At 45.5% G+C, this 25,016-nt stretch overlaps 1 protein-coding gene across 3 annotated transcripts; it reads right to left on the bottom strand.

Moving 5' to 3' along the window:
• Positions 1 to 3,691: 3,691 nt before the first annotated feature.
• Positions 3,692 to 19,955, bottom strand: BPGM (bisphosphoglycerate mutase). 3 transcript variants are annotated; one of them, XM_084295626.1, is made up of 4 exons: positions 19,819 to 19,955; positions 17,339 to 17,398; positions 14,299 to 14,954; positions 3,692 to 6,740 (listed from the first exon to the last, which is right to left on the bottom strand). In XM_084295626.1, the coding sequence occupies exons 3-4, from the start codon at positions 14,897 to 14,899 to the stop codon at positions 6,562 to 6,564; spliced, it is 780 nt and encodes a 259-aa protein (XP_084151752.1). In that variant the 5' UTR covers positions 14,900 to 14,954; positions 17,339 to 17,398; positions 19,819 to 19,955; the 3' UTR covers positions 3,692 to 6,561. The 3 variants fall into 3 exon arrangements, with proteins under 3 accessions (XP_084151752.1, XP_084151753.1, XP_084151754.1); XM_084295627.1 differs by lacking the exon at positions 19,819 to 19,955 and adding an exon at positions 17,591 to 17,607; XM_084295628.1 differs by lacking the exon at positions 17,339 to 17,398 and having other exon boundaries at positions 19,819 to 19,892.
• Positions 19,956 to 25,016: the final 5,061 nt, after the last annotated feature.

A 25,016-nucleotide genomic window follows, 5' to 3' on the forward strand; every position in this document is an offset into this window, starting at 1 on the left:
TGCACAGGTACCGTAATTATCTCCAATACTGAGAAGAGGCGTTGAAATTATCACTCAGGTCTTCTCAGCAACCTCTTATCAACAGTGCGTGTGAAGGATTTACAGCTTTACGGAAGGTATTCCTATCTGCTAGCTGCGGAAATCACTTGAGCCAACCACACAGAAGAGGAAGCACAGAACACAAGGATCCCAGTACTGAAAGACAGTACCTTTCGTGTCAGTACATCTCCTAAGGCTTTCACCTCAGAAAACGAGACCAGTTAAAGTTTGTTTTGTTTTATTATTGCCTGAAAATAAATGAGTATCAGTTGCTATAGCAGGTCATTTGATCTAGAATTTATTTGTGCATATACATAAAAATCAAAACATTATTTCGTAGGGAAATGAAAAAAAGAAAAAAAGAAAAAAAAAAAAAAAAAAAAAAAAAGCTCAAGAGTTTTGTATCACACTAACAAGCATTTTTTTCCACATTAACATGATGCAGAAGGACATGATATTGTGGCCTGCAGTACAAGACTGGGAATTAGCTTTGCTGAGGGCTTTCTACCTGCTACACCTACAGACTCATTCGGCCTAGGTTTGTCACATCTGTCAACATGGCCCTTTGGTAAATGAGGACAAGAATGTCTGAAATCAAATCCATGACATATACTGCATCCTCCAATTTTTATTTTTAAAGTATTTGGCACCTGCTCATTGCTGAGCTTCCTTTCTCATGCAACAGTGACTTCCCCGCACCTTTCCTGAGGCATGCAAAGATATTAATATATTAATATGTTAATACCAAATATATTATGATATTACTATCACTAAGATCATGTGGTTTGTTGTGTGTTTTTTGGGAGGAGAAAGGTGCAGGAGTGGTGTGTTACATGCCTGCAAATACCCACCTTGCTCTTGTTGAATTTATCTAGTCCACTGAAGCTGCTGATGCAAGAACAAAGTAGGGCTAATCATCAATTTGTACAAGCAGCCTAGATGATTGCAATTAATTGCACACCAGAACTAAGCCACCTTTGTGCCATTTGTTAGACTATGCAGTGCTGGCACAGCTGGAACATGCTGCCTTTCAAGAGGGGCTGAATATACGTTTTGCTCTCCCAAGCATGTAGAATTAGTGCAGAATTGCTGCTGCTTTCCCCCATGCACTTACCACAATGCACTTGCTCCACCTGTTGTCCGTTTGCATTTCTGCACATGCATCTAGGGTTGTAATCGGTGGAAGAGCAAATTACTTCGTCTTTAGAGGTAGTTATGGACCTTGACACCTGCTTACTCACTCCTAGCTTAGCCAGTACCACTGCCTCCCATACAGATCCCAGAAAGCTCAGCCTGTGGTTGGGCAAAGCCAGGCAGTCGCAGATGTGAGCTCTATGGAGAACTGGCTCAGCTTTAGCTACAGCACTGCATGAGCACACGATGACCAGGAGTCTGACGGGCATCTGCCAGAAAACATGACTTTATGAGGCAACTCCTCAAAGCACCCCCAGTTTAGAGGATGAGATTAACGGCAAAGACACGATCTTCCTTTCCAGCACTACTGCTTCTGCTAGATTAGAAGCATGAACAGGGACACTTCCACTTCACAGCTTCAGCAGCATCAGGGTCCCCTGCAATATTCATGTGTGCTGCTTGTTCCTAACAACAAGAAATGACTGACAGGGAAGGTTGCACTTCAGCATTTGCTGCCCCTGGGCTCAGACTTCCTCTACAAAAGAGAGTCTTCTCATCTAGTTAATACATACTAGTACTTTTCTTTCATGCAAGTGCCGGACAAAAAGTGAAGAAAATCTGACATACAATGCCGAGTGAGCTGGAAGGAAAAAAAAAAACAAAGTGATATTATGGCAGACAGCATCTCCAATGCCAGAGGTCCCCACAGCCACTTCCCCTGGAGCCTGACAATTGCTGCACCAACATTGCCATGAGAGCTGTGGTCAACACCTCCTTTCAAAACCAGCAAGCAGACGTGATCTTCAGGCCACGTTATTACAAGCTCAGCTTTACAGCACAGCAGTATCTACGGTCTGGCATCTGCTGCCTTTCCCTCCTCTGTCAGCTTAATTTGAAGAGCGAGAATAGAGCCTCTTCCTCCTCCCTGCTTCCTTCTGAGGGGCAGACACAACAGGTCTGCTAAATTCTGCTGAACAGCCCTGAGAAGGCCTGGGAGCTAAATAGAGCAGTAGGAGGCAGAAGTTCTTACACTCTTGTCATAGCCAGCCTGCCAAAAGGAGACTGAAATTCTGCCATACAATGTTAATGTCACATTCCCTTTTGTATTCATCTCTAGAACCTTTGGCCACTATAACAGAAGGAAAAGGCAGCAATCCATTCAATCCGTCTTACACAGCTCTCAAGGGAAAGGCTTACTTCTCCCCAAGCCTCCGCAGTCTACATTTGAATCCCTGAGGTTTGTTTCCAGCATAGCTCAGAGCTTTGAGCAGCAGCACTGTTAACACCATACTTTGTTGTTGTTGCTGCTGCTGGGAATTTAAGGCAGAGGAAAGTTTGTGGCCAACATAAGACAGACAAAGCAATTTCCAAGTGCTATTTATTGTGAACTTTGCAAGCTGGCAGCTCTGAAACAAAATGACAGCAAAGTTGGGGAGGCAGAACTGGATTGGTTTGGCACTGAGTTCTCATCAACGCCAGAGACTAAAAAAAGCTGTGTAAATTTTGAAAACGTGACTGAACAGCCTGTCTCCTCACCCTGCACAGAGTCCAGGTTGGCCACAGCAACTCTTTCACACTAACTTTGAATAAGAAGGCAAGGAGGACTCAGCCAAGCCCGTCTTTAGATGATCTTTTCCCAACACAGGAAAGAGCAGGCATAACTCAGGAAGAGTTTGAGGTGTGAGGTATAAACAAGGCAGAGTTTAACTAAGAGCAAAGTACAAAAGGTGATTGGCACAGAGAGCAAAGGATGTGGGGGATATATCTTAACATCCATAGACATTCAATTAGTTGGCAGCACTTCCACACCACCTCAGAAGCATTAAACAGCAGTATGCAAATAGCTCTGACAGGTTTGCTCTCTTCCCCACTCTTAATACCATACTAAGACTAGATTTTTAAGACTAGCTTTTTAAGACTAGCTTTTGAAAGGTCATTTTCTTCAGTATACTTCTGCTTTAAGCCACAGTTGTATCTTCCCATTTCTACCTGAATGTTCCACCTGTAAGGCCTTTACTGCCTCCCAGTGCAATACATAAGGCCTTCTGCATGAAGATCAATGCAGCCCCGCAGTCCCCTGCACTTCTTGTTGGAGTCAGAACTGTGCTTGACATTAGTCTTTTGGAGAGTCAAGGAGTTGGCTTCATGTCCAGAAGCTACAATTTTGAGCACACCATCAAATAGTGCTTTTTATAAAGAGCGAACATGGACAGTGCACATTTGTTCAGCTCCAGTGTTCTGGAACTAATTGTGTTTAACTTGCTATTCCTATGCAAGTGTCCCCATAGTTTCAAATAGGTATGTGTTCCCTTCCAGCCGGACTTCTTCACACAAAGATGAGGCAGTGTTTGCTTCAACTATTTTTATCCAACTGACCACATGATATGCGATCAAGTACTGCTTGATTTGAGCTCCAGGCCCCTGAAGGTCACAGCTTTATTTACCTATCCACCCTAGAAAGGAGGCAAAGTGGAAGGCATTAGAAGACAGACACACTGAAGCCAAGTTAAATTCTATTTCAGGTGAATTTATTGAGTTATAAAGAACCTCTCAGCTCTACCATATTTACAAAAGGTTTTCAAAAGTTACTCTAGAGCTATTACTTCTATTGATCCACAAGTTAAAAAATACAGAAGTAAATCCAGTCAACCACATCCATAACTTCCATTGTAGTGACACTGGTTACCTTTACAGGACTTTGAGGTGTACTCAAACATGCATAAAAATGTTTTCCAACCACTGATTTATAAAGCCAGCAGCAGCAAGATTCTCAGTTCTTCTAATGTAGCTATGCCTGAAGAGCAGGCATCCTTCCTGATCCAACTGTTGAAAGCTGGTTTCTTTTCAATATACATGTTTTATGAGTCAAGTTTAATTACAAGACTATTTAGAAACAAGTACTGCAAGGTGTTAAAATAATCTTAGAGCACAATGAAATCCCCAGTTGGTTCCACCTGATACTTTTGTGATGTGGTATTGCTGCCAAGTGTGCACATAAAATCCTGTCATCACAACCAAAGCAGATGAAGTCCAACCTCCTAGGGCACTATCACTATTCCTGTCCTGAGAAGCACTGCAGAAACAGTGCTACCTGGAAACATCACTGTTTTCTTACCATCCACAGATCTGGAAAGGCTGCTTTCAGTCAAACTCCATCCAGCCAGCTGCAGAAAGAAATATGAATGCCCTTCACAGTGATCCACCTTCTTATTCATGCAGTCCCAGCTATTTTCAAGCCCTCACGAAGTCCTACATTACAATACTACAATGCCAAAAGGATACAGGCACTCACAGCCACACTCTGTAAGCTCACATCCTGATGCATGCAGCTCCCACTGCTGACACGTGGCTAGATTTGCCTTGTTAATGATTCTACAGTGATTTTTACTTGGTAAAAAGACTTCATACATTATTGAATGTTTGGAGAAACATCACTTCAGTGCCAGGGGTCCTCCCACACGGCATTGACAGGTAAATGTTTTCTAATCAACAATGCAGCTCTACAACACTGACTCAAAGTATTAATCAAGATCAGAAACTACGCACTGAAAGCTAAAAACCCAGAAAGAAGTCAACCAGTGTCACAAATCTAGTAGCAGGGAAGCTGCTAACAGGGTTTCAGAGGAAAAATGAATATCCTGATTTGTACAAAAAGAGAAGCAACCTACCAGCTTTAAGTTTATTACTATCTTTAAGAAAAAACAAGGAACTTGTTCCTATTGCAAGGGCTGCAAAATAAACCAAGTGAAGCCCAAGCATTATTCAGGTAAGAGAAACTACAATCTAGCCTGTAAGTCTTTCATGATATACACACTACACTAAGGTGAGCTGGTATCTGACCTGGAAAGGCTCCCTCCACACAGCAGGGAGATTGTTAGAAGCACAACACCATCACACGGCTCTTCTCAAAGGAAAAGACATCTTCACACTTCCAAAGCGAGCCACAGAACTGCTCACTACAAAGGAGCTCCTCTAGGATTTCTAAAGTGTTTATACCATCATACCAAAGCAACTCTCATCAGCTTCTTGGATTTGTAGCTGGGCCATGCTGAGAACACATTCAGCTCATACAGCATATACAAGTGCCACCCGTGCTGGTAACTGGGATCAGAATTTAGATGCTCAAATGTTAAGACATTGAGTCAGACCTAAATATAAGTAACAATAGTTTCACAGTTGCAAGTGAAACCAGAACTACCCAGCCTGAACACTGTATTACACCCAGCAACAGCAAACTGCTCACGCCTAGCGCCAAGCAGAGAAGCAAGGTCACTGCAGGAATTCAGCTATGACTGCGAGGAAAGCTTTATAAGAAATTACTTCCAAGCACTGCAGCATAACCTTCCCTGATAAGCTTGACAGCTGTGTGAACTGTGTGCAGCTCATATCACCTTTCACATCTTACCCATCACTTCCTTGCCCTCCAGAGAAATCAGTACAAACAATATTATAGCTGTATCACTATGGGACAGATTTCTCTGTTCCTTGCAATTCAGGAAAGTTTGGAGAGGGGTTTCATACATGAAGTTTCACTGAGGTAAACATGAATGATTTTAACAACTGATCAAGTCCCTAGTACATGTTATTTGTGTTTCAAAGCTGTTTGGGTTCCTCCTAAAGGACTAAGTTATCATTTAAACATTGAGCAGGAAAATTTGTGCTTAGTCTGTGGTTAGTCCAAGTTAGATCTCATTACTGCAACCAGCAAAATGCAGTCATGCTAGACTTCATAAAGATGGTGAAAGAGGGATATTCCTGATTCTAGATTCCTCAAAAAATTGAAGCATAGTGTAGAGTAAGACAACTGTGGTAGCTGTAACAGTCCAAACAGCACTACAAAATTCACCTCAGGATCATGAACTGGCCTTGGGAGACCTCCAAAGAAAAGGAGGAAGAGTTATACAGTTGGAAGTGTTGTGAAAGACTGCCATGGCCATTGACAAAGAATCATACTGGGTTACTGTTACTTGACACCACTGTCAGTGAAAAAGTGTTAGTGCCTATAACAACCTGGACTTAATTAGTCCAGTAAGCTGGTGCTGTACAGCACTTAACAGATCAGCTCTAGTTATTGGTAGATGGCAATAGCATATCCCTTTTTTCTGTCCTGGGACTTCCTCAATCCCAGTTCTAGGGCAGACTGCCCCTCAAGTTTCCATTACCCAAATGCTCTCTTGATTTCATTTTTCAGTATCCATAACCCCATGTTGAGATTTCAATTCCAGTTTCTGTAAGGCAGAGGTTTTATCTGCCAACCTGAGACTCAATTGTCCCTTCCAATTACTTTGCTTGAAATTAAGACTTTCACACAGTGCAACCTAGCAGTCATATGGAAGTTATCACTTACTAACATACATTTTAAAAATAATTGTGTTCATCAGTAGGATTTTATTTCTCAGTAGATTTTACTTTCCCTTGATCTTCCACTTTTTTGATGGCAGCTTGGATAGCTTCCTGATCACCAAGAAACTGGTGAGGGCCCAGAGGGCGCAGATTCTCATCAAGTTCAAGAAGTATGGGCACACCAGTGGGGAGCGTAACATTGATGATGTCCTCATCAGAGATGCCTGCCAAAGAGAAAAAAACAGTTACAGCTAGTGAACAGCTTCCAAACTGCATGTGCTCAGCCTTATTTCCAAGATTAACCTGTCTTAAAACAATCAAGAACTGTTTCCAGCCTCCAGCAGCACCAGCAGCTACTGAAGGGTCCATTTTCAGCTAGACCCCAGCTTGGTTAGCATTTTAAGAAGAGCTACAGGAAGGAATTTCTGACAAGCTGAAGACAACTGCCTGTTCAGTTCACGTGCAGATGAGAAAATGAGGAAGAGATTGCCCTTTAATATAGGGCATTGGGGCCATAGGCTCTCCTCTACATCTTCATAATTCACATACCACAATTGGACAGATCACAGCCTACATGTTATTCCAACATAAAGCCCTCTGATAAGTAACCAATACAACTATCTTTAAAGACACAGGATACAGATAATTTGCATGAGAAGCCACTGGAGAGAGAATTTAGGAGAAAGTATCTTAAATCAGTCATCTTAAATCAATATTTAAGTCTCCCACTGTAGGGATCACCGCTTACATCTGATTTCCCAAAAGCATGCTTATGGCTTTTTGCCTACAGTACTATTCCCAGAATTACTAGATCAGGATGCCCATTTCCACTTTCAAAGGAAGGAAAGAAGAAGAGAAGGAAGTCAAGTTATACAACTTAGTGAAACAAATGTAGGAAAACTAAAAATAAGGTATACCTATTGAGAAAATTTCATGCATTTTAAGTATTCTGGGGCTCCAGTCTTAGTGAAACCACCGAGTATGTTGACATCAAGCACACTGGTCTAAAGCATCAAGTGAATTTTGAGACCAAGCCTCTAGTAAAAATTTTAATAAGTTTAAATGTTTGCATTAAAGAGCAATGACTGGAGACATTATTCCTGATAACATCAACTTTCTTCTGTCCAGAATTGGAGGAATGTCAGCATTTCCCCTTCCATCTCTGCTTTAAGAAGCACTTGAGGTCTCAGCCTGTCTGCTGTTGAGAAGCAGGACACCTTCAAGTAATTCATGCTTACAAAAAAAAGAAAAAAAAAATCACACAAGCTTCTAAAAACAATGACTCCATATAAACTACAGGACAAGAAAACATTCTCTTGAGCAGCTGACAAAACAGGTGGCTCTCCTAACACATGGGTGCAAATTTACCAGTACTCTTCACATTAAGTGAAAGAGCAGAGCCAACACATTGAGAAAAACAAAGTCTAGCCACTCAGCAACAGTGGTATGAGAGCAGGTCAGAAAAAAAAAAAAAGTAATCAGGAGGTGACAATCATTTTATGCCACCACCCTGAGACTACACAAACACAAAGTTTTTGCAGTGACCTGTTCTTGTTTTGGTTAAACCAAGCACTTGGTTTAGCTGTAGATCAGCTGTTTCAGAAGGAAATGGGGCAAGAAACAGATAAACCCTTGCAAGAAGCTCCTTGTTTTGTATTGAACCATCAGTCCATCAAGAAAGTCACATACTCGGCCAGTTGAATTGATCCCTGTATACACGGGTAAATTCACGTGTTATAGGAAGTAGGAACCCAGACCTACATCACAGCACCAAGGAGCATCTACAGTTTTGTAACCATGCACAACGGGAAAGTCCATTTACTAGGCACAAACATTTTCCTTAAGGACTTTGGTTTGTAAAACAAGCAGCCAAGTTGTCTGAGATCTTATTTTCATGGTTCTTAAACACAGATTTTAACAACATACACATCACCACCTATCCACCAAAAATCTGGCCCTAGGAAGCATTCTGCCCACCTCTCATTCAGCCTCCCACACTAAACCATCCGGATTTAAACAAAGCAGATGAAGTCATACAGGAGAATTTAGGCAAACCACAATGCAGTCAGCTGCCTGGATATTTAAAGGTTTCCTCTAAATCTGGATTAAATAAAAGTGGCTGTTGCTACACAGACTCAAACGCATTTTACCTTTGTGGCAAACACAGCGACCACACCAGAGACAACCAGTATGGATGTACAAATAAGAAGTACAGCCTGGGATAAACAGGCTGTGGCAAGAATGTTGGCTTTCTCACTGGGATTCTTCCTCCTGTGGAAGCATTGCCTCACAGGCAGAAGGCTGGAGTTTTGGGTTGAGACATGAAAATCCTGAAGAGCCAATAGTGTCCTGCTGCTTTATTTCAGCATTGTTACTCTATTTGTACAGCACTTTTCTCCAGCCAGAGAGATACTGATCAGGCTTAACACAAGCCCCTCAGTTGCAAGCAAAATGCCCGGAGAATACCCCCAGCAGGCTAGGAAGACAGTAAGAGATCACATCTTACACTCTGGCCCTTCCAAGAGCAAGCTAAACTGCTATCTGGTTACTTCATGTGCTTTAACTATAGCACAGTGACCTTTTCCTGCATTTCATTTGACCTGGCCTGTGTTACAACTGCATCCAATCTCATACATGAAGGAGAGCGAAGTGAGGACAAGAACTCAGCTGCTGACTATGAGGTGCCACAGGAAATGAGACCATTGAAGCAGCAACACTCTTCCCTCTAGTGTAATACTGATGCTTAAGTATTCTTCAGCAGGGCTGAGTCCATGCTGCTGGAAGCAGATTTTCCCCCAGAGAGGTTTAATCATCCCTAAGAAAGTAGTCATGAGAATACAGACATTACCAAAGTACTCAGAGCCTTCTTTAGGAGGTCAGATAAAATGCTGACTGGTCAGCCACCTTCTTCAAGTGGGCATTCTCCATGTTCGTTTGAGCACCTCTGAAGCATTGGTTCTTTATTAGCTGTACGGCAGGAAGCAGTTAGGTACATGATCATAAGAATTTGCTGCAGTACTTAAAGATTTTTCAGAGTCACATTTAGAACTATTCCACCTCACTTAAACTTCATTTAACTGATCTGGATGATCAAACAGGCTGCTACTTCTCTTCAAGGTGTGAAATACACAGGGGGGGGACTTTGACTGGTAGACAGTCCTTCAGTATTATCTTCACAGATTTACTACAGAGTACATTTCTCCACAAATCTCAAGCTTAAAAGTTCACTTTTATCTGGTAGCTCTGAAGTACTGGCACCCTGGCAAGTCCTGCAGAGACAAACCCCATGGGGCTTAGTTTTCAGCACCTACAGCCAAATCCCACAAGAGATGGTTCAGCTTCTCCCTCCCATATTCTTCCCACATCTTCCTCCCATTCTTATAGTCAGAGCAACAAAAACGCCAACGTAGTTTGAAGAGCTGGTCAAAGACCTTGACTGGAAGTTGGCTGAATGGCTGAGCTCTGAGGGTGGAGACCAGTGCTCTAAAGACTAAATGATGACCAGTAAGTAACTAATGGTGTACCCCTGGGATGGGTCCAGGCCTGTTCAACATCAGTAATAATCTGGATGATGGGGCAAAAAAAAAATGTACTGCCAGATGACAAAACCTGAAGGAGCAGCTGATACACCAGAAGGCCTTGTTGCCACCCAGAGGAACCAGGGCTGGAGAAGTGGGCTGACAGAAGCCCATGGAGTCCCACGAGGAGAAGCGCAGAGCTCTGCCCCTGGGGAGGAACAGCCCCAGGCACCAGGACATGCTGGGGGCCGCCCAGCTGGAAAGCAGCTTGGCAGAAAAGGGCCTGGGGGTCCCGGTGGGCACCAACTGGACATGAGCCAGCAACGTGCCCTTGGCTAGCAGTAACCTCTAGAACTGCTTTGTATTTGAGGTCCAGATCAGGTCCTTGCATCCTCCCCACAGTCTTAATGAAAATATTGTGACTTTAGTCTAAGTTAAATACCCAGGACCTGATGCTGCCCTTCTTAAAGGGGTGCCAGCTGCATGCAGGCTGACAGAGGACCTAGCTTCAGTGAAGTAGCAGAAGTAGGCTGTGTTATGATCTGGCTCTTGACCTTTACAGGATCTAATCTCACTGTGCAGACTTGGGGAACGATGGGCTACCACCATGGCTGCAGCATATTATCAACACATTTCACCCTTACATCTGCCAAGCTTTTCTCCTATGTCATTAGGAAATGAGATCCTGATCATGGCCTGAATTTGACAGGTGTCATTACTGAGGCCAGTCCCATGAGACAGCATAGGAAAAACCATGATCTACAGTATTGTCATGCAGTAGAGGACTCACAGCCTGCCTTAAACTCCCCAGCAGTCACAGATTAGATCTGATTAGCTCCCAGCTATGCCATTAGGGTGAAAGAGGCCCACAGTCCTTCAGAAGTGACCCAGGCCACACTACCACAGCCAGGAACTCACAGCAACACTGTGACCAACAATTCTGAGCATGCAACTCCGGAGCCTGCCAGCATACACCTTGTTCTTGACAGGGCTTTGGCAAAAGATCCCATCTCTGGCTGAAGCACTGTTCAAATTCCCTCAAGCAAGAGGCCTGATATGCTAATATCACTGCCTTTCTGCCTGGTAGGGCACTACGATGAACTCTTCTCTCTATTAGCCTGAGTTTGTAGAAAAGATCACCACCTTCTCACAAACGTGCCCCAGACCAGTCTGCTCAAGATGATGCGACTCCACAGGTCTTCCTCACACTCCAGCTTTGGAAGTCACAAACAGTTGGTCTCCAAAGCCATGCCCTCGCAGCTCCAGATCTGTTCCAACCTTCCTGCACTACCCGCAGGCACTTGCCACCCTCTTCCCTGAAGAGACTCAAGCCACCAAGGGGGCAGAAAGCTACCCACTCCTTGCTGGTTTTGCCAGTTTAGAGACAAAGCTAACTCAAAAATGCCCAACAAGCTCACAAGAAAAACAGGAGCACAGCCAGAGAGTGGGATGATGCCACTCCTTTGCCAGCTTAATTGGCAGTGATTACCAGCATCATCACACAGATCACCTGAAGATGATGCAAAGATGAGTATTCTGTAAGGACTAGATAAGCCTGGATACTATGACTGGGATCTGCCACTAACATTGTATCTTTGTGACACGAAACAGCCATGCATCTGCCTCCTCAGTGGCATTTATTAAATTCAGGGGGCTTTTACCTACAAGGACCACTGCCCAGCATCCTCAGAGGCCACCAGCACCCTCTGGGAGAGGTCACTCAGCCCACAGGGACCAAAGAGCAAGCTCTAAGCAACTGCTGTTTCTGATCTGAGTGCATACAACATGACCATTCAGTTGTTTTATTTTGTTAAAGTGTTTTCAGCAAGACTACCGCAGTTTTACTTTTACATCTTCTCACATGGAAACTGTGACAGATCCCACAGACATCTCACTTACCCTATTGAGGTCTACCCTGAGCACTGAGAAAACAAACAAAGTCCAAACCTACAATCAAAGGCTTGTTCGCCTGACATTCCACTGCTCTGATGATTTTTGTGTGCAAGTGGAAAACAGCCGCTTTTTCAATTAACAACAAAAACATTCTGGTTCAGAAGACTGCATGCCTGTTTTGAAGAAACACTTCAAAATGGGAAGTTCAAGGATAACTTGCAAAATCTTTGAGAAAATACATTAAGTTTCACATCAGAACAACTGGAATTATTTCATCAACTCAAGTTGAGTGAAATTATTTATTGCCATTTAGAACTTGAGCTACAGCTTCCACAATTAACTTGTTACTAAGATACCCAAGCAGTCATTTATGACTGCTGCTTGAAACATTTGAAGCCCATTTTCTCAGTGTCCCAAGAAAACACAGCTCCAGTGAAGACAGAGGAGCCTAGACACTTCCTGCAAGCGTAGGGCAGTTTGTTATAAAAAGCCCCCACGAAATAAAGCCCACTCCACAGTGGGTGCTAGAAGTACAACAGACTAACAAGCTTTAAACACTGTTGGATGAGGTCCAGCTCCAGCAAGGCTCCAGAGCAGCTCACAGCCTTTCAGGAGAAAAAGAGAAAGTCATGAAAACAGACAAGACACCTCTTAACTAGATATAGGTTGAAGATAAGCAAAAAATGCAGGTGGCAATATCAGGTCTTAGAGGTCTGTTCACACCACCCTTCAGGACAGCTCTGCAGCAATCCAGATCCCCACTGCTTAGGGCAGAGAAAAGCCACCACATCTCCTGCAATTGTGCACGTGGTAGCTGATGAACAGTCCTTGGTGAAAAGAACTAGATCCTCTGCCAAGGATTCCTCACATTTAACTACGCAGGCATGCACTGGGAAGGATGAGGCATGGTCCAGTACAGAAAAGAAATTCTGCTTTGTTTGGTTATTTTCTCTTTTATAGTTGTAATGTGGGCAGCTCTTGAAGAATTGTACCTAATTCCAAATGCCTCACAGAAAAGCTCTGCAGCTGGCTCTAACTTACTGCTCTCACTGATATCAATGCAAAAAGGAGTCCAGCCACACTTTAAAGTAACCTTTACCAGTTGCTGATGCTGTCCTCTCTACTTTTGGTGCATAACTGCACGAACAGCTGCCCGGGGTTTCTGCAGAAAGCAGCATCTCACACCTAGACATCTTGGCCAGCAAGGCTTCCTGCACTGCTGCAGTTCTTAAGGGGCAGGGCAGGGGCACTGGCTGGGGGTCCTCTTATCCCTTTATCCCTTCTGGTTTTAAATCATTTCACATATTGACAGCCATCCTGACCACATCAGTGGAACCAGCTGAACCAGCCTTCCTCCTGCATCTGAGGGATCTGTACCCCAGAATTCACTGGCTCTGTAGTTCTGGAAGCCACCTGGGTGTGCTTATCCTCTGGGCTTTTGACTCCCACTACAGCATCAGCTGCACTGACTGTTCCAGCATGCCTGAATGCAAAATATGCCTTACAGAGTCAGAGCTATGAGGGTACACAGGATTTACAGCTAGAGAAAACTGAGTGGGCACAAATCCAGTTTGCCCATATTCACAGCTACATCCCTAGCAGGCTGCTCTCATGCACGTGGTAGTCACTAAATTCTACGCTGCCCATGAAGAAATACAGACTTCCTTCCAGTTCAGGATTGCTTATACTAGAAGCAATGTCATTATAAAGAGGTGGGAGAGAAGGAAGAATCCAGCAAAAATAAATCACTTTCCAGGTCTCAAATAATAAACCTTATGTTAAGCTACTAGCTTAGCTGTTGACTGGTAGGCATCTTCTATATCTGGAAGTATTACAGTACATTCATAAGCTTTAGCAAGTACCTACTTCCTACAGAACTCCCTGTCACAGAAGCTTTTAAGAATCACCAGGATTGAATCCTTAAAAAAAAGGAACGTACCACAATAAAGTCAAGAACACATCCTGCAACCCAGGATGGTTTATTTCACCATGTTAAAGCAATGCTTCTTTAATAAACAGATTATAACTTCAACCCTTCTGGCAAAACAGCTGAATAAATGCAAAAGACAGTCTGAAGAGTTTGTCTAGACTAACCTCAAAGTTAGTCTGAATACACTTGTTTAAAATGAGCAGCTAAAAGAAGGGGAAGTGCGGTGCTCTTCAACTACATTAACCCAACTGATTCTTCGTCACCTCTCTTCAGCCCCCAGTTTGAATCCTGTTCCAGTAGGTCAGCTTTCCACTCTCCTTACAGACCACAGACATTAAACATTACACTGTCCAGATGAGCAATATGCTATAGAGAAAAATGCGGGACTCCACACAGGTGTGTAGGGAAGAGGGGAAGGACAGCTAAGAGGAAGACCCTTACCTTCCACATGCTTGAGCAGTGCCCTGCTGCTGTTGCCGTGAGCAGATATAAGGATCATTTTGCCACTTTTGAGTTCTGGCACTATCTTTTCATTCCAATAGGGAAGGAGTCTATCAAGCACATCTTTTAGACTTTCAGCCTTTGGAAGATGATCCTGGGAGACATCACCGCATTTATACCGGCGGTCATTGTAGATCTCTTCGTAGTAGGGATGAGATTCAGTTATGGGAGGTGGCGTAACATCATAGCTTCTCCTCCAGATTTTCACTTGCTCTTCCCCATGATTCAGAGCCATCTCTGCTCTGTTGAGACCGATCAGTGCACCGTAGTGGCGCTCATTCAGTCGCCATGAGCTCTGAATGGGGACCCACTCCTGGCCCATCTCTTCCAGGATCAGCCATGCAGTCTGGATGGAGCGTCTGAGTACAGAGGTGAAGACGAGGTCAAACTCAAAGCCCAGGGCTTTAAGGTGCTTGCCACAGTTCTGAGCTTCCTTTATCCCATCACTGCTCAACTTCTGGTCCACCCAGCTGCAGAAGCGATTCTCCTTGTTCCAGGCTCCTTCCCCATGTCTTAGGAGAACAAGCTTGTACTTAGCCATGGCGGGTGCAGCTTGGCACAGATGAAGATGGGTCTGGCATCTAGCAATGAGGCATCTAGGCATAGATGGGACACACAAACACAACCCACAGATAATGCATTACAAATATTAATATGGCAGCAAAGAGCAGACAACTATCAGGATGAAAACAACCTAAGACTAATAATGTCTGGTGAGTATGTTTTTACCTGTGAGGTCTCCTGGACTTGAATTCCTTTCCACCCCCACATGCAAGGAAAAGCACTGTCCTCCACCCAGCTTGCTAGGACAAGCCCACTTACCCAATTGATTAGTGGTAGATTTGCACAAGGTGTTCCTGCCTACAGATCTCCATCAAGTGCTTAAATAGAGCCTCATTCAACAGCAGTGGCTCCCAATCAGAGAGGCAGACCTCACTCTGTGGTGACTCATGAAATTAGAGGCAAGACATGGAGCCAAAGCTCAAGAGCTGCCCAGGCCCACACCAGCTCCAAGGGAATGCAGGCACACAGACACCATCTGTGAGTCTCAGCAATTGGAGAAAGCCACCACAAAACCTTATTTGCTTTCTCAAATGAGATTTGACTATAATTATGTTCCACATAACTTGTTTCCTCCAATTTTCTCCCCAGCACTCCTCATCTGCTAATCTCTGCTCCATTTTTCTCCAGGCTACCTCCTCAACCATTCCACCACACAAGTGCCACAACACAACCCTAGGATGCACAGCTAGTGAGCCCTCATCTCATGGAGCCCAGAACTCATTTAACAATGAGTCCCATCCCTCTGCCTGACTTTAAAGCCCATTTTCCACTTCTGTTCTTACAGGCTGGGTTTTATGATTCTACTTTTTCCATAGGTAAAATTAGCATTTTACATTTTATCTTCAATAAATACAGCTACACATCCATGAGGTCAAACAGCACCTTCCTCTATTTCAGAGAACTATAGAACTGGAATTCAGGGTTGTCTTAATGGGTAAAGGACTGTGACCTAACTTAGGACTGGATTCCCAGAAATTAAATATTTATGTAATATTCATAAATTGTTTGGAGCTGCTTCAGTCACATTCCACATGGCTCAAATTCAGGCCCATCTGTAGTATGAGTTAGACCCACACAGCCTGGGTTTTGGGAAGCACCCACAACAACATCAGCATTGATTTTTACCAAACACTTTCAAAAAGCATGTAAGTTGATTTCATTACAGAATCACAGAATCACAGAATCACAGAATTTCTAGGTTGGAAGAGACCTCAAGATCATCGAGTCCAACCTCTGACCTAACGCTAACAGTCCCCACTAAACCATATCCCTAAGCTCTACATCTAAACGTCTTTTGAAGACTTCCAGGGATGGTGACTCCACCACTTCCCTGGGCAGCCTGTTCCAATGTCTAACAACCCTTTCAGTGAAGAAGTTCTTCCTAACATCTAACCTAAAACTCCCCTGGCTCAACTTAAGCCCATTCCCCCTCGTCCTGTCACCAGGCACGTGGGAGAACAGGCCAACCCCCACCATTACAACCAACATCAAACTAGACATGCCAACAGCACCTTAAGCTCTCCTCTACATCCACAAGGACAGAAAAATCTGGGTTAGAAGAGACCTTCAAAAGAATCCAGCCACCAGCCTGGCCCCATTGAGTCCCATCACTAAACTATGTCCCTCACATGAAGATGCAGAAGTGGCACCTCCAGAAGTGGCAACTCCACTTCCTTGGGCAGTCTGTTCCCATGACTGACCACCCTCTCTGAAGATCTTCCCCATGTCCAGTCTGCAAACTTACTGTGGGTGGATTTGGTCCCCTCATGCTGATCATTGAGGGAAGTGTTAAACAAAACTAACTCCAAGACAGAGGCCTAGAAAACACTCCTGGTGACCAGCTATCAACTGGCTTGAACTCCATTCACTGTGGCTTTGATTTCTTCACCCTAGCCACCCATCCAAGCCATAAGCAGCTAGTTTCTCCAGCAGAGCACTGTAGTAAGTGATGTCAAATGCTTTACTACAACCCAGGTAAACACCACCCACAGCCTTTCCCTCACCTACTAAACAGGTCATCTTGTCACAAAAGGAGATCAGGTTAGTCAGGCAGGACCTGCCCTTTATAAACACACGCTGGCTCTTTTTGATCACTCAATTGTCCCATGCATGCCATGCAATGGCATTTGAGATGATCTGCTCCATAACCTTCCCTGGTAATGAGGTCACACTGTAATTCCCTGGATCCTCCTTTCTAACTCTTCTTGCAGATCAGAGTCACATTTGCTAATTTCCAGTCAACTTGAACCTCCCCAGTTAGCCAGGACTGCTAACAAATTACTGAAAGAGGCTTGGCAAGGCAAGCACCTCCACCAGCTCCTTCAGTACCCTCAGATGAATTCCATCCAGCCCCACACTTACAAACATTCAAAGATGTAGTAGGTCACCCCATTGGATTGTAGGGATTGTTACTTACCTCTTTCCCTGTCAGTCTTCCAATTGAGGAGGCCGTGTACCCTGGGAACAACTGGCCTTACTAATAAAAACCAAGGCAAAAAAAAATGCATTAAGTACCCCAGCCTTATCTTTCATCACTAGATTTCCCCTCACATACAGTAAAGGAGATTCTCCTTAATCCTCCTTTTATTGTTGATACATAAAAGCATTTAATTGTCTTTTACTGCACTAGCCAAATTGAGTTTCAACTGGGCTTCAGCCTAATTCTCACCCTGCGCAGCTTGACAATAGTGCTGCAGTTCTCCTGTGCTGCCCATCCCTTTTTCCAGGGTACACAAATTTTTGTGTTCAGTTCCAGAAGCTCTGTTCAGCCATACTGGTCTTCTCCCCCACACCAGCCTGCCTTTTCCCTGACTCCCATCCAGAGACTCAACCCTTTCATCACCAGTACCCAGGCTCCACGCAGCCAAGGCATTCCCTAACACAAGGACTACCCCTCCTCCTCTCCTTCCCCATCTCTCCTGAAGAGCCCCAAACCACCTATCCCACCCATCTCCAGACAGGCAAGCCACCCCACCGCATCTCACTGAGGCCAGTGATACCACAGCCTGGAGACTGAACCGAAACTCCCAGTTCCTCTAATTTTCCTTGGCGCATGCATTCAAGTAGAAGCACTTAAGATTGGTTCCTAATGAAACTTTTATTTGATGAAATGGCTGACATTCCTCTGTGCTGCTCTTCAGGCACTCTGCTGCTGGTCTGAGCCCTTCCCTGGTTCTGGGCATCTATTGCTGCTCTGGCATCAAACCACTAAGTCAGTAAACTGAGCCACCTGTGCTCCAGAGCCTCTTAGAGAGATGCTCTGAAGTCCTCCACAATATGCCTTGGACTGCTTGACAGCATTGTTGGTGCCCACATTAAAGTAACAATGGACAGCTATCTGTGGGATGTACGAGACCCAGCAGTCTCTTGGCAATAGCCCTAATAAAAGCCACATAGGCAAACCTCTTGCAAGTAGGTCAGCTCAGCAAATAGGCAAAATGAGAATAGAGTCTCTTACTACTATCACCCATCTGTTTCTTGGTTGGACTGGTCAAGATAGAGTGAACAGACAAAGCTGGCTCAGTCAACACCTGCACCTCCCTTGACGCAACTGCTCCTTCTCTGCAGTCCTGGGGTTCTGCAAGGGCACCTCAGGCATCAGGGGAAATCTCTTCCTCCTGCTGCTCTTTGCTGTAAGAAGCTTCCATTGCTTTTTTTTTTCTCTCCATTTTCACTCCCTTCTCTAAGGGCTTGAAGGCAAGCTTTTGGCTGTGAGTTCACTGCAGACAAGTGGAACCACCTAACTCCTCCTCAGCTTTCCTGATATCACAGCCTTACCACCTCTTGCAGGAAGCCCTCTACCCACAGAGGCATTTTGCAGGCAGGTTTGCTGCCCACCCCACCAAAAGGGAAAGGTCTGGGTGCTGCCTGCACTCTGAGCTGGGCACTGCAGCCTCTCCCTCCAGCAGCTCTGTCTGGGTAGAAGCGTCAGCAACTCTTGGGAGGTGGAAGAAACCCCAGATGGAGCTGCAGCCTTCACTCTCAGTCAAGTGCCCACCACTCTGTCCAGACAGTGACCCTGCAAGTGCTAGTAAATACACAGGGTGTCACACCTTCCTTGTGCATATCTGCAGTCATTAGCACACCCCAGAGCTGCATATTCTTCAAGTGGTAGCTTTCACAACCCATGCAAGTGCTTCCAGGAGGTCACTCCACCACCCTGGGGCATCCCTGGCTCAGGAAATCACCCTGGTCCAACACCCAAACTGACCAGCTCTGGAGCAACATGCCTCACCATGCAAGGAAAGACCGTGTGTCCTCGTGTGATGCCATGCAACAGCTCCCCAGCAATAGCTTCCAACAACTGGCACAGCTCAGAGGCTTTGCGGAGCTAAGAGCTACTAAAGTTCTACGTAATATCAGCAGGTGTTGTCTGATACACAACAGAGAGTTGGTAAATACAAGGTAAAGCCTGACCTCACACAGAAGAGGCTCGAGTTTTACGTAGCACAAGGAGCATCTCAGTTTAAATCCCTTGCACGTCCCACTTCTTCCACTCACAGTCACCAGCTGCACACTACGCAAAGAAATCAACTTATAGCAGGCACAGACACAGCACTGAGCCAGACACCAGGCTTACAGCAAGAGCCGCACAGCGCAGCCCTGAACGAACTGAACAAAGCACAGCCCCCAGCAAGCTGCATCTCCGCCAACACCTCACCGCCCAGACCAACTGCGCTGCCCAGGAGAACAAATCCGCTCAGATCCGCGGGGCCGCAGCGGGAGCCGCTGTGAGGAGGCACAAGCAGCACGCAGCGGCCGCTCGCACAAAGGAGCCGCGGGCGGCTCCGCCACGCCAGCCCCCGCTTGCTCTCGGGGCTGCCCGAAAGCAGAGCGCACCCCACAGCCCCCGGCCCGCCCCTCACGGAGCCCCCCAACCGTTAACGGCCGCCTTACCCGCAGGGGGCAGCGGCCTGCCCGTACCGCCGCAGCCGCGCCCCACAACTGAGCCCCCCCAACCCCGGCCGCCCTCCTCCCGCCGCTGAGCGGTTGCCCCCCGAGCTCCGCTATAAACCCCGGCGTCCGCGCGCCCGTGACGCCGGGGAGGGAGCGGAGGTTGCGATTGGGCGGCCCGGCGGACGAGCAGCGCCGCGAGCCAATCGGAGCGCGCCCGTGGGCGAGGCCGCGGGAGGGCGGGGCGGCGGGGCGGCCGGGGGGGGAGGTCACCTGTGCCGGAAGCCGCGGGCGGCCCCTGCGCGGCCCCGCGGCCAGCACGGGGGAAGGGCGCGGGGCGGGGCGGGGCGGGGCGGGGCGGGGCGGGGCTGCCCTGAGGGGCGGCCTCGGGCTGTGGGCAGCGCCGCCCGGCCCCGAGGGGGGAATTCCCACTGAAGCGTGGTGTAAAGCGCCCCGCTGGGGGTTCAAACCATCCCCCCGTGTCTTACCACTGCACCCCCTGACCAAGAGTCCCTCCCCAGCTCTCCTGCAGGCCCCTTTAGGCACTGGCAGGCCGCTGTAAGGTCTCCCTGGAGTCTTCCCTTCTCCAGTCTGAACACCCCCAGCTCCCTCAGCCTGTCCCCAGAGGAGAGGTGCTCCAGCCCTCTGATCAGCCTCGTGGCCTCCTCTGGGCCCACTCCCACAGGTCCCTGTCCTGGTGCTGGGGGCCCCAGGGCTGGACGCAGGGCTCCAGGTGGGGCCGAGCAGAGCAGAGCAGAGGGGCAGAATCCCCTCCCTCCCCTCCCCTGCTGGCCTCGCTGCTTTGATGCCGCCCAGGACAGCGCTGGCCTTCCGTCCACCACCCCGCTGCTGACCCCAGTGAAGAGGGAGGCCGAAGGCTGGTGCCCCCGCTGTGCAGTCACACACCTGCCGTCACCCTGCCTGCCCTGGATCGCACCCAGCGCCTCGTGCCCCAGCGTGCAGGTGGGGCCGTGGGTCCAGCACGGGCAAACCGACTGATGGAGCCCGTGAGGTAAAGAAAAGAGGCAGGGATACTAGAGAAAAATAAGTATTCCTGGGCCTGAGGACCTTGGTACCTATGGGCTGTACTTCAGTGGGTAAGAATGCGCTTAACAGAAAGACACGTTACAGGCCAATATGCAGTCACAGCCACAGGACACAAGCCAGGATCTCCACGGCCATTAGATGCATAATCTTATTACCGCTACTCTTTGAACAAGATCATTTCATTAGCATGGCAAAAGCAGCCAAGCGACTTTGATTCGCATTTCAAACTGCACAAGGACCGGCAGTCCAAGCCATATCCTGTTCCCGACTTCTTGCAGACAGCTATGCTCCTTTGGCAGCAATTATCTCTTGGACCAGCTGGGCTGTGTTTTGCAGGGTCTCTGCTCTGGAACCCTTCCAGGCCATAGCAGATGCTTTTCACTGGAATGTTTATTGCAGAAGAAGCAGCCTAGGGAACTCCTTTCCTCAACACATGAGCTTCTGCTTGGGCACCAGAACAACTGCACCGCACTGCAGAACGGCCGGGATCTGAGCGAGGCAGACACAGAAGAAAACAGGGTTGGAAAGAAGAAAGGCAGCTTAATGACTGGCGAAAACTGTGGCAAACAGGAGGGTTCTGTGCTGATTATGCTCAGTGCCCTTGATATGTTTTCAGAGAATAGTTCTTTTGTTCAAAGCTAGATCAAGTATTTGCCATAAAGCACTGCAGACATCCCCATAGTAATTTCCAGAACACCCTGAGCTCATTGTTTAGCACTATTTGATATATGAGCTGTCTTCCTTAATAATTTCATCTTCAAAAGAAGTTTCTGTAATCAAATCCTCACATTCTTTAATAACTAAACCTTCTCTCCAAAGCTTCCTCCTGGGAGTTTTTCTACTGTGACATTGTGTCTTCCCTCCTAGGTTGTCCCCACTCCCTTCCGCCTCTGGTTGCTGCCAGCAACATGACCTTTCTCTCTGCCACCCAGATGTGTGCCCAGGAAATCCTCACCCTTTATTTCTGAATGTGTGCCAGTTTCAACAGGCCAGTTTCAACACTTCAACGGGTTTTCCTCTACGCAAGTTCCAGATCCTGTCTTTTTTTGTCTTTATCCATGCTATTGTTGTCTCACATTTGTAGGGCTGAATCATTTCTCTGCCACTTATCTGATGGTCCACTTCTATACAAGGCCATGAAAACCTGTGTGCGTTCACATACTTGAAGCTGTTTCCCCTGTCCCTGAGACCACATCACATTCTCGTTGGCCTGAACTTTTTCATACATCTCTAACACACCTGGCTCTGGTCTATTATACGAGGACAACAAAGCCTTCTCCATCAGAGCTCAGAGAGCACATACTGAGTAAGGACACACCAGCCCTACACCTGTCTTTTTGTTACAGCCACTCACCACGTCTTGACTTCATCAGACAAGTGGTTCTCAACATTTTTTTGGCTCATGCTTGCCTGTGCGTCAGTCATTTTTCATCACACACCTACCCCTATTTGCCAATATATCACAAAACCACATCTTCAACCAAGCCTGTTATTAACTAAAACTTGGGGGTATACCTGACAGAGCAGTGAGGCTTCCCCCCCACACCAATTAGTCACTGAATTAGAATTTAAGCTCCTCGGCAAATGGCCTCTTTCACCTTCTGTTTTGCTAGTGCCTTATACAATGGTGCTTTCAGTTGTAAATACAGTGGGGCTTTCATCCCGTTTGGGTATGGAGGCAATATATAGCTTCACGCATCTGAGTGGTTTCTCTTTGTGTCAAAACCAAAAGCATAAATCCGTGTGGAAGACAAGTAAAGTATTCTAGTTGGTTGGAGTTTTTTTGCTTCAACTCCATTGCCTGGGAGAAAAATCTGTTCAAATAAAAGGACTGAGTGTATAAGCACTCAAAGTAATCTCGCATTTGTTACCAGCACTGTAGCTTTAGTCTTTAAGTGAGTGTATATGTTTTTCTCTATCACGAACTACTGAATAAGTGATAGACTGATAAAAAGGAAAAAAAAATACATCAAAGCCTTCATTTCATTATATGCAAAACAGATGGAGGGAAGCTGCTCTGTGCTGTATCATACTCCAAATCCAAGACAGAGAATTGAATTTATGTAACCTCTATTTCAAGGCTTTGGTAATGTGAGTCTGAAGTATTAGTTGGTTGTGCTTCGAGGAATGGCAGAAGGCCCTAGAGATGTTCTGGAACATTTTTCTGAAATAAAACATGCCTTCTGTCTGTTCATCTGAAATCTTTACCAAAAAAGAAAATATTTTATTTCTGCATATCACAAGTTGAAATCATACACATGGGGAAAACCTTGAATTTTCTCTGCCCTCAAAGCCATTGCAACAGTAAATGAGAACAGCCCTGAGACATCTTCAGACAAACACCTTACCACAAACACCAGGTGCCCGGATGCTACAGTAAGGTGTGTGTATCCCAAGGCTCCGAAGGAAAACGTTCAAGTTTAATGGCATGCGTTCCAGCACTTTTTTACCTTGTCTAAATGCTTTTCCAAAACACATCCTATATGCCTAGATACACTTGATGTATTTTCTAAAGTGTAAGATGATTCAAACAGCGATTCAGAGAGCTAAGGAGATTACAGCAACTCCCCTGTGTCTCAACACTGGCCCGGCAATTGCTTTTGTACTGCAAGGCAAAGATATGCAGGTATCCAGCCCACGTTAACAGGTACAGTTTTAGCCCCAGAACAGCTCTAAAATAAGTTGTACAGGATGCTTAACAGCTGGGAGAACAAAATTCTTTCTCACAACCAAAAGTTTTCCCATTTTTAAACCAAGAAATGCATTCTGAAGATCTACAAAGCTCACTGAATTTTTCAGTTTTTGGAGAGTTTTACATTGCAGCTTTTGGTTTGGGGCATTTCACTGTTTTCCAGTCACAAGACTGTACAAATGAATTTACTTTATCAATATCAAAAGCGAGGGAAATCCCATGATGAATCTGCTTTTTTTTTTTTCCCTGCCATGATAAACAAAGTGCTGCAGACATCAGACGTCAGTAAAAAACTGTCTATGAAGAGATAATTCAAAAGGGGCTCCTCTAAAAAAAGAAAGCAGCAGGGTGGTGTCTAGTGAAGGCATGATAAGTTAGTTAAAAAACAAACTGGATACTGCTGATACTAGAGCATGGTAACAGCACGTACGAATCTGGGCAAATATAACCAAAAGAAAAAAAAAAAAAAAAAGGGAACTCCAGTGTCGTAGAGAACAGAGTATGTAGAGAACATATTCAACTTTGCTTGTGCTAATGTCCTTTTGTTAGAAATTAGCAGTTCATCTTTAAAAGCTGCTTAGCAGATTTTACTTCCATGTTACAGTGAGCAGTAGGTTAACCAGGAACTTGCGGGTGTGCTTGTGCAGAGCTGTCTCCATCTCTAATTATAATGTCTGTTTTCTCAGAAGCACTCTAAAAATCACAAATATTTGTCTTGTGCCGTTCTAAGTTTCTTTCCATGGTATGCGGCTCTCTTGCAGATACCAGTTAAAAAAAAAAAAAAAAAAAATCCTGACTTATGCTTAGTTTGGTTTTGAATTGAGCAAAAAAATAATGAGTTTTCAGTATAAAAAACCTGCCCTGTGCATCCTGGTTAGAAAAAGAGCAGGGCTGAGTCACAGCACTCTACCTTACTGTAACTTCTCTGAATGTGTTGGGGTTGCCCCAGACTTACAAAAGCCAGAAAATCAGGCCTTTCTTTTACAGGACTGTTTCCCAGGCAACTTTAGGAGTTAAGTCCCTAAATCAACAGCTGTATATCACAAGTTAATTCATGCTCCCTCCCGCCCCTTCCATTTCTTTAATGAAAAAACTGCGTGAGTGGAAAGGCGGCTGGGACTTGCTTTTCATGCAAAAATATCATGCTTGGATGGGGAGCCAAGATTTCCAACTTCCCAGAATTTTTCAAGTCTAATTTTCATCTCACACCTGTTTTGTTCACATGGAGATCTATTAATTTAAATCATTTTGTGTCTGACTTGCGTTGTTTTTTGATTCAGGATCACTCTTTTCCTCTCTATTGCCATCAGATCCAGCCGTCCACAGAACCTGGAAAAAATATTTTGCCTGTATTTCAGCATCTCCTTTTTTAAGTTAGAAAAAATGCCAAACTTTTCTGCTTCCCAGAGACACTGGGCGCAAGCCAACATTTGATGATTTGAATGAGTCTAGTACTTAGTTA

The sequence above is a fragment of the Netta rufina genome, assembly GCF_964035555.1.
Source record: "Netta rufina genome assembly, chromosome: 1".
NCBI classification, from domain to species: Eukaryota; Metazoa; Chordata; class Aves; order Anseriformes; family Anatidae; genus Netta; species Netta rufina.